The 14,784-nt window shown below is 49.0% G+C and overlaps 1 protein-coding gene across 1 annotated transcript in view; it reads right to left on the reverse strand.

Moving 5' to 3' along the window:
- Positions 1-14,784, reverse strand: part of SHANK2 (SH3 and multiple ankyrin repeat domains 2) — a 303,970-nt gene that overhangs the window by 204,361 nt on the left and 84,825 nt on the right. The window contains exons 10-11 of the mRNA XM_083163796.1: positions 7,368-7,749; positions 5,423-5,489 (exon numbers count right to left, since the gene is read on the reverse strand). Of these exons, the coding sequence (XP_083019922.1) occupies positions 5,423-5,489; positions 7,368-7,749 (449 nt within the window). The remainder of the gene's footprint in view (positions 1-5,422; positions 5,490-7,367; positions 7,750-14,784) is intronic.

The raw sequence follows: 14,784 nt of genomic DNA on the forward strand, positions 1-14,784 counted from the left end.
TCCCATTATTATTTCTAGAGCAGGATTGGTCGCACCAATCCACGAGATCTACCAGCAGTTCATGTGGATCTCTAGAATATGACAGTTAGTAATGACTGCACCTGTACACCAGCTAGCTGGTCTGGGGAATGTGACAGTTAGTAATGACTACACTTGTGCACCAGCTAGCTGGTCTGGGGAATGTGACAGTTAGTAATGACTGCACCTGTGCACCAGCTAGGTGATCTGGGAAATGTGACAGTTAGTAATGACTGCACCTGTGCACCAGCTAGGTGGTCTGGGAAATGTGACAGTTGGTAATGACTGCACCTGTGCACCAGCTAGGTGGTCTGGGAAATGTGACAGTTAGTAATGACTGCACCTGTGCACCAGCTAGGTGGTCTGGGGAATGTGACAGTTAGTAATGACTGCACCTGTGCACCAGCTAGGTGGTCTGGGAAATGTGACAGATAGTAATGACTGCACCTGTACACCAGCTAGGATTGGATTAGGTATAGGCTGTGGATAGGGTAGGTAGGCTAGGTTCAGGCACTAATAGGGGAAGATTAGGATTAATCTGCAGAGGGGAAGGGTTAAGTTTAGGCTGTGGGGTAGGTAGGTTAAGGTTAAGCACTAGTGGGGGAGGTTTAGCCTGCATGGTGGGACAAAGGGAATCAAAGTATACTTACCTGACCTGATTTTCTCTGCTGTTGTCGAATTCGCGGTCATCCATATGTATTCTATTGATGGTGCTCATAGATCAGCCTACTGATGTATGTACAGGTATGTCCACAGTAACCAAACTGTTATGGTAAGTCTGGTAAAACCCCTAGGGGTACATTTACTACAGCAGTCATGTTGCTCATAACAACCAACCAGATTCTGTCTATCATTTTTTTCTAATGCATCCTAGAAAATGATAGAATCTGATTGGTCAGCATCTCTTTAATAAATGTACCTCTCACTTTCAATGACCTGCAGTGACATTTGGCTGCAGCGAAGCTCAGACATCACAGTTACTGTACCCAGGGGGAGAACACACAAAGTCCACAATGTTTGGGAAGACTACAAATACTTATTGTGTATCATTATGGCTGCTGCATACTGCAGGGATCAGGGCCGGCAGTCACAGAGCGGAGAGCGATCTGCATTGGTTGTATGAATACTCTGCAGTCTGATACTGAATTACAGCGACTTTGTGAGACTCCCCCGTGTGTTCCTTAGGTGTGAAGTGTCGCCTCAGTGGTGATAACAGTGCTCCTTTGGTACACCCACCCATTAAAGCCACAATGCCAGAACTTCATTTACTTACAGATGTGTCCTGTCTATGGAACAAGATGCTCGGTGCGATTTATACCCCTTTTACACCAAAAAGCCGGGTCACACCCAGGTTTTTGGACCCCGATCCAACGCGGCTTTTGACCCCTTTTACATTGCCATTCACACCCAGCATAATAGGCGGGTAACGTCAGCGGAGGCAGGTCCTGAACCGGCGCTGGGGAGATGACATCATCTACATGTGCCGACAAATCCGCCAGCTGGGACCCCAATGACACTCTGGGGGCAAGCCCAGCATCCGGGGAAGCTGCCGGGCTGCCCCCAGTCTCCGTACGTGAGGTGAATAGATGCCTCACACAGGCATCCATTGATCTACTCCGCGGCTCCGCTGCTGTCTACATAGTACAGCAGTCGGCAGCGGAGCCTCTCCCAACCACCGTACTGAGCAAATGTCTCTGCGCTTGGGAGGTCTGGGCTCCACTCATTGGGGTGTATTCAATGCCGTGGCGAGCGGCCACGGTCAAAAAATGGAGCGAGGGGGAATTGGCGTATGAGGGGGGTGAGTTGAATACTGACAGGGTGATTGGTGACAGCGAGCAGGAAGCATTGAATACCTGCCATTGATGTAAACCCGTCCCGGGTCAGTTGACCCGGGTTACCAGTTTACACTACCCCTGAATACGGGTTCAACCCGCTTAATTTCCTAGGTTGGATTGCCGGGTTATTTTTAAGGGGCCCATTTACACCGAGCGAAATAAGATGCATCGAAACGGAAAAAGATGCACGCAGATACACTCAGCGCTACAGAATCAGAATAAGGCCCTTTATGTGAGTGAAAAGGACAAATGAACAGAACGGGGAGATGGTGTAAGTGATTTATGGGAGTTAGCGGATATACAGCCTGCAGATATACTCAGAAGTCTGCGCTCCCATAGGAGGGGGCGAGAGTGCAATCATCTGCATATTCCAAGTAGCTGATTTCCCAGAAGTCTCTGGGGGGCCATCCCTGTAGACTATAGACGGCTGGGTCCTGTTCCTCTGTATTTATTCTTCCTATTTGTGCGAAAATTGCAAAAACAACATCTGACTTTATTATAGTGTCCGGAGAGCGCAGTATGTGTACGGGAAAGGGCCAGATGCCTGACACTCTGGTTTATTACATTAATATGAGCCCAGCGAGCATCTGCCATCAGGTCTCACTTGATATACATATATATATATATATTCCCCAGAGATAGCAATTCTGACCCAGCTGTCATAGATGCTCCAAACCGAAGCAGGATCACTGCGGCTCAAGGACGGGGGATGGGCCGCCTACTGTAGCGCCTATACCACAATCTCTGAGCAATGACCGGAGCGGCAGGACAGGTAAGCGCTATACGCTCTGTTTCAGAGTCTACGGAGAACAATTAGGAGAAAGATTAGAAAAATAAAACTTCGGTCTATTGCACAGGTTCTCAAACCCGGTCCTCAGGACCCCACGCAGTGCATGATTTGCATGTCTCCTCACAAGTGAAATAATTAGCTCAGTAATGATGAATGCACCTGTGCACCAGCCGGGGGACCTGGGAAATGTGACCGGTGTAGGGTCCTGAGGACCGAGATTGAGAACCACTGGTTTATAGAATAGGTTTTATAGGGGTTAGGCTTAATCACAGCAATTAGACTCTCAGAGGACTCTGTAAACATGTGAGTAACACAGAGCTCCTGGATTCGGGTCATCAGGGAGGTCCCCCTAGTCGGTATATATGGGAGGTATGTTTGATGAAAAACAGTCAAGGAGTCAATGAGTATGGACAAGGAGGGGGAAGAAATAAGATTGGGGGGCAGGGTGGTTAAAGACTGAGGGATGGAAGGAGGATGGAAATCCTGCTGACTAATTCAACCCTGGGATCCCGGGAATCCTGGGATTGAGCATTTTTTCAACCCAGAGTCCCGGGATTGGTCGCCATACTGCATCAGCTCTACCATAAACCATTCCAGGTACGAGCTGCTCTGATCCGGGACTTCCTAGCCAGTGGCAGTTGTAGAGATGGGACTTTAGTGCAGTCCAATATTCAAAAAGGGGGCCACAACATCTGCCACCCCAACCGCTGCCAATCATCGCCGACCGGTTCTCATTGGTAGTTGGTGTGGCCCCCTATTTGAATTGTTGACCGCACGGCAGCCCCACCTACATGAAATGGTACCCAGTGCAGAACATCAGATGTCTAGTTGTATACACGGCTAGTTGCTACGATTCAGTAACAAGACTTCATTTGTCCAATACCCATCTCTCATGTCATGTGATTGTATCCCCCACCCCTTTCCCGTAGTCGCTGAATGAGACACGAGCAGGAGGCGGCACGCTGCGAGGGGCTGTGTACATTACAGACGTGCGGTGCAGGACCGCCATCCTCAGAGGGCCACATCCCAGGCAAGATTATCTTTGACATTTCATTCCTGGCCGTCTGTTTTATTGCTGTATAAATGTTTCAGTTCTCGCTAAAAGGGCTAAAGACAGAAACATTAACATATAAATACCACAGCTCGGTTACACCAGAAAGAATTACCCGAGACCAAAATACAGCCAAAGATTTTAACTATGGGTTTTTTTTTTGTTACATTTTTGGAACAATATTATTATGGAAGGTTACTAAATGCAATTATGTTTTTTTTATGGTCTATGGCAGTGGTTCCCAAACTGTGCGCCTAGGCTCCCTGGGGTGCCTCGGGACACTTGCAGGGGTGCCTCGGGACACTTGCAGGGGTGCCTCGGGTTGGTTGTCCAGGAGCAATTCAAATTATTTATGATCAATTATTTCTGGACAAAACCAGTGCTGGTGGCTGCCAATCATAAAATGTGTACAATCAGAACCAAATACTGCCCTTTACCACATAACTGAACCTAATGCTAGGTACACACCAGGACGACTAGGGCCCGATCAGCACAATCTAGATCCAATTCCGATCAATCGGATGTAGATTGTGTGCTGATTGGGCCCTTTTCTGACCTGGTGTGGAGCGATTCCGATCCGATGCGCGGTCCCGCGGGTCGGTCGGTCGTTATTGAGATCCTACCTGCTGCAGGTAGGATCTCAATGACGACCATAGAACCGGGTGCGGGTCGCCATCGGATCGGACCCGCTCACGGTGCACATCGTGAGCGGGTCGTGCCCTCCCGCGTCATCGTGAGCGGGTCGGACGAGACACTGACGACCCGCTCACGATGTGCATCGTGAGCGGGTCGTCCTGGTGTGTACCCCGCATTAGAAGCACATATAAACACAGTCTACTTAATTTGATATATATTTTTTGGAGCCTAGGGGTGCCGTGGAAAAATTCTGATACTTTAAGGTGCCGTGATTAGAAAAAGATTGGGAACCCATGGTCTATGGGATGTATTCAATTAAAGTTGAATCCATTCAGACAAGTATTTGTTGGAATGGATCCGACAATACTGTACCTATTCAATCTGCGGCCATATTCGGATTTGGCTACTGCTGCTGCTCACACGGTCAGAGCCGTGACCATGTGAGCAGCAGGAGGATGGCGCAGGGCAGTGGGAGGGCGGCGGATGGCGCCGGGTGAGCTTCTGCTGCTCACCCAGCACCGTCCTCCACGCCTTATGTCCTCAATCCAAAGGCTAGCTACTCCTCTCCTCTATGAGACGAAGTACCACCAGTGACCACTAGAGGCCACTCGACAGACCAATTTACTCCTTTGAGTGCTAAAAGATGTCATTAACAGAAAGTGAAAGCAATATTTGCAGGGACACTGATCTGTTTTAAACTTGCTGGATACAGGGAGAGGGAGCTGTGAAGACATAGACTAGAGGTAGGAGCAGATAGGGACTGGGGGGTCGAGTGGAGAATTTGGGGGCTAAAAACTGTCACAGCTCAAAGTGAAAGTAAAAACGGTCACAGCTCAAAGTGAAAGTACACTGCACACAGTAGTCATAAGAAACACTGATACAATATACCACATATAGCAGAAGGAATGGGAAAGCTGCTGATTGGTTCCCTCTCCTGATGAAGGGGTTAATCAGCCAGTGATATTACAGGAAGGCGTCTTCCGTGTGGTGAAATAAAAGATGTGAATCCCATTTGCAACACTATTTTTAACACACGTAACATGTCAAGTATGGAGTGTTCTGCTTGTGTGCTGTCCGCGTAGCAGGCATTACCCCTGCCAGGCGCACCAGCCGCTTCTCCCCGCTGTCAGGACTGACATTTGCCTTCTGCGCCGGAGAACTGGGTAAAACGCACTAATAAGGATGTAAATGCTTTCTGTTCGAAGAAATGGATTGAGCCAAAGGTTACAATCTATCAGCGCGTCTCACGGATGGTGTTCTCGCTCTATATGGTGCACTCACATTACCGGGAGCAGAATCACAACCAGTACAACAGATTTATTTAATTCCAGGGGAAGTCCTGTGTTATACAAGTGCTCCCAGGTATTGTGCCGGTGTAGTGCACTGTTAGGTTGTCCCCACTGTAGTAAACGGTCAGGTCCCCACTCTAGAACACAGCCAGGGCCCCCCCCCCCCCCCACAATAGCACACAACCAGGGGTGCCCCCCACAACAGCACACAGTCAGGGGTCGCTACACTAACACAAAGTCTGGGGTCCCGCCACGCTGGCACGCCATCAGGGGTACCCCCGCTCTAGCACACAGCCAGGAGCCCCCGAGCTCTAGCACACAGTCAGGAGCCCCCCCTGCTCTAGCACACAGTCAGGAGCCCCCCTGCTCTAGCACACAGCCAGGAGTTACTCCCGCCCTAGCACACAGCCAGGAGTCCCCCAGCTCTAGCACACAGCCAGGAGCCCCCCTGCTCTAGCACACAGCCAGGAGTTCCTCCCGCCCTAGCACACAGCCAGGTGTACCCCTGCTCTGGCACACAGCCAGGAGTCCCCCCGCTCTAGCACACAGCCAGGAGTCCCCCTGCTCTAGCACACAGCCAGGTGTCCCCCTGCTCTGGCACACAGCCAAGAGCCCCCCAGCTCTAGCACACAGCCAGGAGCCCCCCAGCTCTAGCACACAGCCAGGAGCCCCCCAGCTCTAGCACACAGCCAGGAGCCCCCCAGCTCTAGCACACAGCCAGGAGCCCCCCAGCTCTAGCACACAGCCAGGAGCCCCCCAGCTCTAGCACACAGCCAGGAGCCCCCCAGCTCTAGCACACAGCCAGGAGCCCCCCAGCTCTAGCACACAGCCAGGAGCCCCCCAGCTCCAGCACACAGCCAGGAGTCCCCCAGCTCCAGCACACGGCCAGGAGCCCCCCAGCTCTAGCACACAGCCAGGAGCCCCCCAGCTCTAGCACACAGCCAGGAGCCCCCCAGCTCCAGCACACAGCCAGGAGCCCCCCTGCTCTAGCACACAGCCAGGAGTTCCCCCCGTCCTAGCACACAGCCATGTGTACCCCTGCTCAGGCACACAGCCAGGAGTTCCCCCACTCTAGTACACAGCCAGGAGCCCCCCCTCTCCCGCTCTAGCACACAGCCAGGAGTTCCCCTGCTCTAGAACACAGCCAGGTGCCCCCCTGCTCTAGCACACAGCCAGAAGCCCCCCAGCTCTAGCACACAGCCAGGAGCCCCCCTTCTCTAGCACACAGCCAGGAGCCCCCCTTCTCTAGCACACAGCCAGGAGTCCCCCAGCTCTAGCACACAGCCAGGAACCCCCCCCCCCCCCCCCAGCTCTAGCACACAGCCAGAAGCCCCCCAGCTCCAGCACACAGCCAGGAGCCCCCCAGCCAGCTCCAGCACACAGCCAGGAGCCCCCCAGCTCCAGCACACAGCCAGGAGCCCCCCAGCTCCAGCCCCCCCTAGTACACAGCCAAGAGTCCCTTAGCTCCAGCACACAGCCAGGAGCCCCCCAGCTACAGCACCCCCCCCCTCCCCCCCCCCCTAGCACACAGCACCCCCCCCCTCCCCCCCCCCCTAGCACACAGCCAAGAGTCCCTGCTCTACTGCACAGCCAGGAGTAGCCCCACCCCCCATTTAGCACACAGTCAGGGGTCCAAACACTGGAATGGACTCAGTCAATCAATGTGCTACTGTATAGCTATCACATCCTTCTATTATCAGGTCTGAGCCCTGTCTGACATCACACTGATAACCCCGACACCCCATTACCCCCCACATACTGTACTTGTTGCTCCAATCCAATCCTCAGTGCATAGAACTTCCCACCTGATGCCGGAACCATACCTGATGTGCCGGTGCTGCTGTCTCTTTGCATCCTCTCCTAAGCGGTTCAGTGAGGGCGAGCGGCTGCGTGGTACTTGGGAATAGCTCCCAATAGTTTTTACAGTGCCATTAGGATTATTCTGCATCTGTTGCAGTAGCTGTGGTGAGAGGCTGCGGTGTAAAGAGGTGGAGGCAGCCGACCACTCCGGGATATTGTTGACGTTGAGGTTGTTGTCGCTGTTGGAACGTAGGAGGATTCTGGGTGCCGTCAAGGTGCTTTGTAGCCCCCTTCTCCGACTAGAGTAGCTGGGCGCTTCCCTGAACGGCACTGGGGGGAAACAGAAACAAAAAAAAGGTATTTTAACAGGTAGCGAAAGAGTGAAATAAACTTTTACCAACGTTGGGTGTCGCTCTAGTGCCCCACTAGAACCAGTACAAGAGCTGCGCCCACTGCCCGAACCAGTGATATCCCTTTGTGGATACAACCTCAGTGGGGTCATCAGTTCCTAGAGGGGGTGATGTATCAAATTTTTGAGAGAGATAAATGGGAACGTTGTCCACAGTAACCAACCAACATCTGTCATTTCATAGACTGTGTTACATAAATGGAAAGAAGCAGATTGGTTGCTATGGGAAATATTTCCATTTATCTCTCTATCCACAGCGGTGGATATGGGAACACTCAATATGACAAGCACATATATATATATATATATATATAAATAAATATATATATATATATATATATATATATATATATATATATATATATATATGTATACTATCATATAAACCCAGACACTGCGCAGGTATATGTAACCAATATCTCTGAATTCTATTATCATGTAGTGTTCTAGATTGGTTACTAACATTGCTCAGTGTGCCGGGGGAACCAATGTCTTGTTACTTACTAAGTATTAACCCCTCCCTTGCATGCACCTGAAAAGTTTTACTGAACTAATTTGAGCATCTACCACTATCTGTATAAACCCAGACACAACATATGTGCACTTAGCATTTATATATATATCGCAATTGAGTCATGGAGGATTACTAATATATTCTACTAATAAAGGCGCCAGAAGGGTTCCACAGCGCCTTCCAAACTGCAAATACTTGTACAGTACTTGCATATGATATAAAGTGCACAGTACAAAACAATGCAGAACATAGGGGGTGATTCGGTTTTGATCGGACGGGACCATCGAATGAATTTTCTTTCCTTCGGCCGCATTCGAACTTACAATCAATAGGGGATGGGCCAGGGCTGGCTCCACCATTGGGCAGCTTCCAGTTGGGAAGAAAAGGCACCAATGTCAGAGTAACATGGGTATGCAGACATATGGGGGGGGGGGGGGGGGGGAGGTAGACGAATATAGTGATGCATGGGGAGAGGACTGGGTGAGGGCTAATTGGATGCCATTGAGGAAAGGGGGCAGAAGTAGCTTGCTTAAAGAGAAGTGTAAAGGTTATTAATCATTAGCCACTTGGGATCACACAAATGTAGAATCTTTGTTGACAGACATCTCAATTTTGACAATTTAATGAACTGTATCAAGGGAAATCTCTGCGTGACTGAATGTGACATCTGTCAATTAGAACCGATTGTATGAGAGTCCCTATGGTGCAAAGCTTTTTCTAGCAGCGTTGTGTACCCAGTGCAGATTTCCAGCTGAAGGGTTGTAGCTGTTACCAAGGGAAATGCGCATTTCTGGACTTTCCGCCTTTTATATGGCACACGCTGCTAGTTAGATGCCAGGTTGAAAGGTCATCAGTAGGCAATCGGAGCAGCACATGTCAGCTGGTTCTGATGGAGAGCCCAAATATGCTGTTCCAATTGTGCACGTGCGCACTACAGGGACGAAGTAAAAACCGAACCGAACAAGACCCCGGAACGCCGGACCAGACTGCAAACTCTGCATTCTGGAACTTGTAGTGTCCGGTACAGGTGGTGGGGATGACACGACGACATACACACGTAGACATATACGGTGATGTCACCTATAGCAAAACTCAACAATTAAACAGAGACGCATCACAAAGGATCCAATGTCGAACAGAGCAAGAGATGAGCACAAAGATGCGCAGGACAGTAAACAGACAGACAGACATATCAGGGATGGTTCAGGATGAATCTCACCAATGTTATATCACTGAGCAGGAAGGGTAATCCAATGGGTATGGGTCAATGGGTCGACACACCAAAGGTTGACATCCCTTAGGTCAACCACTGACTCGCTGATGAGTCACCCTTTGATAGATGTGTTTTTATTGGGTCTATATTACGTGGATTGTTCCATGTAACAATAAGTCGACATTGATAGAAGGCCGACACAATCATTAGGTCGGCAGTCAAAAGGGCATGGGTTTTTAACTTTTTTTTTGTCCCTAATGTTGGCATGGTCCAATGCTTGTGTCAACCTTCCACCCATGTCGACCTCTTTGAGGGGTCGACATAATCTATTTCGACCTTAGTGGTCAACCCAATGCATGTCCACCTTTGGTGTGCCAATCCAACGACCAGATCGATTGTCAGATTGGGCTGGTTGGAACAAAATCCTGGTAATGGATGACAGCAGATGACAGTTGACCGTTTGCTTTAAAAATGCTGGAAAACTGTCACTCAGATATTACCAGGTTTTTGTTCCAACCAGCCCGATCTGACTATCAATCGGTAGATGTATGGCCAGCTTTACAAGACAACAGGCCACACTGATTATATTACACAGATGTGTTCAAAGGTTGACTTCTGATTATTACAAGGAACAAGCGACGTAATCTATCAAACGGTGACCGATCGGAGACTGTGATCATGATATAAAAAACTGTCCATAACTAGATGCAACAGAAGATATCCAATGGCAGTTCTGGATTCTAAGGCCGCTAAAAGATCAGTATTGGAGGGAGCTGTCCACTATCCCGCCCCATGATTCTATGGTGGGCGTGTCCGTGCCATATTGGAGGCGTGGCTATGCCATTCTTACTGGACCCTTAAGCAGTCCTGTGCCAGGTAAGACTTTAGTACAGAGGTTTCTAAATAAATCATCCTAAAATAGGATTTATAACAAAACCAGGTGGATTTCTGCATTTGCGGATGTCCGCCCATAATATAATCTAAGTCACGCTTGCCTACTTTTGAAAACTAGTTTTAGGGAGTCTATAGTTGGTAGTAGAATTTTGCACAGTGCCCCATTGAGGGGGCGTGTCACGCTCCACCCAAAGGGCGTGTCTAGTTCCAAATATGGAGAGATTGTGAACGTGGCACCTAGAAACGTAGATGTGTACTGCTGCATCTGAGAGGAATCATATACTTTTTGACTTTGAGCTGTGACATTTTTTTTTACTTTAAATTTGAGCTGTGACAATCGAGTTGCCTCTAGTGGTCAGTGGCGTACTTCAGCTCATGGAGGAGAGGAGTACTGTAGTTAGACTCCTATACGGTGATGGCTTATGGGTCATATGTAGTGCAGTGTAGTGATTGTTATTATGTAGATCTCTGGTCCAGCAGCATGCACCAGAAGAGTAAATTCCAAATGAATGAGTTACAGAGTAGAATGGAACCAATAAAATGGCCAAAAACATATTTTTTTAGCGTTTCACATTTACTTTTTGATCAATATGAACATGCACAAACTAATACACACGGGATTACCCCTAAGCATCCTGACCTAGTATAGCTCACAAACTGCACCGCAAAATAAAACAGCGCCACCTAGTGACCATTTCGGTTACAGCAGCAGGTTTTCCTGTGGGAGACCTCGATTCACCTGTAATACTACTACAGCCGAAACCGTTATCATAAGTTATATTCGTGTCCCCTACACTGACATGACAGTCACAGCGTTCTGGATCTCCGCAAAATGATTTAGTAGTAGGCCGCAAAAATGATTTCTGCACATGTTCAAAGGTTACCGCAGTAGCACAACAGTGTGCAAGATGGTCCGACAGATGCCTGTGCTTCTCCAGATGGAGGGGCTGAGATATCCAACACGCTCACTAACCACCTGCTACAGCCCCATATACACACCATGACAATCCACGCCGCACAGAGACACACGCCACGAACGAGAGGTAGCTCTTGTAAAGAATCGCTAGAAGGTTCAAGGGCGTGCAACAAGGTCAAAGGCATTATTCTAAAAGCAGCCTTCTAGTTCGGCAATGATCCCACGCAATAGTCATCCAAACAAGACTTGGCACCATATCCGAAGATTTCCCATTCATAGCCACATACGGAGAAATGTGCACTGCCTCATTATAATCACGCACAACATAAATGCATTGCCCGTTTACCAAAAGATACCAACAACTATCTTTGTACAATTGCTTTTAGGTCACGCACTAGAAAAACGACATAACAAATATACTGTAAAGTTCTATGAAACTATGTGTCAGGCTGTTTATACATGTGAACAAAATAAAATGTGTGATATTCAAATTTGTACGTAAGCCTTTATTCTCCGGGTGTTCTTTACCGACACTTGGTACGATCCGTCTCCGCGTTCAGTACTGAGAGGGATAAAATTCTATGGTAACAGATATGATTTTGCTTCTGCTTATATTTAGCTTATTTTTAAGTGCGAGAATAGATAAAAGGTGACGAAAACAACTACAAAGCACATTGCTCGAAGCTGGAAAAATCTTGATCCAAGCCGAGGACTAGAACAAGGAGTGACAGATTTTTGCATAAAAATGACAAGGTGTTCCGAGCAACTTCTAAATCATCTTCTGAGGACACAAAAAGAACTGCGTGGTGGTATAGATCACTCTCCTAAATCTATCTGCATGAACAAGTAATAATAAGGATGGCGGTTAAAATTATATGTTTCAATATAAAAAAAGGATTAAACTCGGTTCTGCGGAAATAGCGGTGCCAGGCATATCATGGGTTGGGCCCCTGAAAAAACTAGGGGGGCCACAGAAGAAATTATTTTCCTGCTCTGTTCTGAGCCTGTCTGGAAATTGTAGGATATAGGCGTGTTTAATGTACAGAAAAATCACATAAATACCCCTTAGTAAGCAATATCGTAATATGATAATTATTCTAATTACTCTTCCTTATAAAATAGGACAAATGACTTGGCAATGTGCACAACACATTGACCTTCATAGCTGCCATTAATGTCAGCCAGTACCAAGGAGGAAGCAGCACGGACGGTGTTATGGTTAGCATTGCTGTCTCACATCTCTGAAGTCATGGGTTCCATTCCCACCATGGCCCTAACTGTGCGGAGTTTGTATATTCTCCCCATGCTTGCGTGGGTTTCCTCCGGGTACTCCGTTTCCTCCCACAATCCAGAAACTATACTGGTAGGCTAATTGTCTCCCAACAAAATTAACCCTAGAATGTCTGTGTGTGCGTGTACATGTGATAGGGAATATAGATTGTAAGCTCCACTGGGGCAGGGACTGATGTGAATGTTCAATTTTTCCCTGTACAGCGCTGCAGAATAAATGTGCGCTATATCAATAACTGATAATAAATAAATCATAAAACAAACAAGGCAGCACTCATGAAGGTGTGGTGGGTACAGAGACCTAGGTCCCAGCATGGAGGGTAAAGTAGACACACCACTGGGAGGTGACACATTTGTCAGGTGCAGAGATTGTATGTGATGTGTGTAATAATTAGACACCCCGGGAGATTGAAGACTAATAATTAATCAAGGCCACTTCGCCTGTAAGTGATTAATATGAGATTCGCTCTGCCCAGAAAAACTCCAAATCAAATGAGACAAATTATGCTCCCATCTCATCTGAATCCTGTAATTCTTGTTTAGAGCGACGGATGACACGAGTATCAATCACCCCTCGCCAAGTGTCACTCTGGGGGGGACATCTGTCATATACCGCTCCCTGGAAGCTCCATTCTAAAATAGACCCTCACTCTCTCATCCATTATTTAGCCATTGTTCTGAGCATCAGGCATTAATAAATCAACAGATTTAAGAATGGGAAATGCAGCTTGGAAACCTTGGATCACTGCGGCTGCTGTGGAACTACTGCTCCCAGAGTGTCCTGTTGCCGGGGCATGCTGGACCTTGTAGTCCTACAGCAGCTGGAGCGTGATGAGTTGCCCCCCAAGGCTGCATTACACTATCATACTGTGTATTAATGACTGGATGCTGATCACACACGGATCTGTCTCCCATTCACAAAGCGCACACACCAACCACAGAGTTCCTGGCACTACCTCAGCAGCATGCACAACAGTGATACATTATTAATGGTCCAGCTACTACACAAAGTACAGAAGGGCCCAGGGACCATTTAAAGTTTAACACGATACATGTGGTTCAGCAAGAAGCCCCTAACCCCCTCCCCCCTGGATCAGGCAATGCTTACCTTCCTTCTTGGTGAATGCACTGAACAAAGACTTCATCCTCCTGGTGATGTGATGCCCCTGCTCCGTCCCTTCCAGTTCTCAGCTGCCCGCAGCCTGCACGGAGGAGCAAGTTCCCGGGAAGTGTGGCAGAGAGAGCATCGCTGGGCATGCAGCACCCAACACTCTGCTAAGAAGCCCACCCCATCTCCTGCCTGTCAGCTGGGAGCGGAGCAGCTGAGACATCATCCTGCGATCTTACACCGAGTGAGTCATGTGAGCAGGCTGCTGTACTGCACCGTACTGCTATAGGAGGGGGAGCATGCATGGCATACAGCCCCCTTGCCTGTCTGCTGTATCTGTGCCAGAGCTGACCCGTGACACCTAGTCCTGACCGCTGTATCTGTGCCAGTTCTGACCCGTGTCACCTAGTCCTGACCACTGTATCTGTGCCAGAGCTGACTGTGTCACCTAGTCCTGACCGCTGTATCTGTGCCAGAGCTGACCCGTGCCACCTAGTCCTGACTGCTGTATCTGTGCCAGAGCAGACCTGTGCCACCTAGTCCTGACCGCTGTTTCTGTGCCAGAGCTGACCCGTGACACCTAGTCCTGAGTCCACTGTATCTGTGCCAGAGCTGACCCGTGCCACCTAGTCCTGACCACTGTATCTGTGCCAGAGCTGACTGTGTCACCTAGTCCTGACCGCTGTATCTGTGCCCGAGCTGACCCGTCCTAGTCCTGACTGCTGTATCTGTGCCAGAGCTGACCCGTGCCACCTAGTCCTGACTGCTGTATCTGTGCCAGAGCTGACCCGTGACACCTAGTCCTGAGTCCACTGTATCTGTGCCAGAGCTGACCCATGCCACCTAGTCCTGACCGCTGTATCTGTGCCAGAGCTGACCCGTGACACCTAGTCCTGACCACTGTATCTGTGCCAGAGCTGACCCGTGCCACCTAGTCCTGACTGCTGTATCTGTGCCAGAGCTGACCCGTGCCACCTAGTCCTGACCGCTGTATCTGTGCCAGAGCTGACCCGTGCTACCT

Source organism: Crinia signifera, chromosome 11 (assembly GCF_055691185.1).
Source record: "Crinia signifera chromosome 11, ASM5569118v1, whole genome shotgun sequence".
NCBI lineage: Eukaryota > Metazoa > Chordata > Amphibia > Anura > Myobatrachidae > Crinia > Crinia signifera.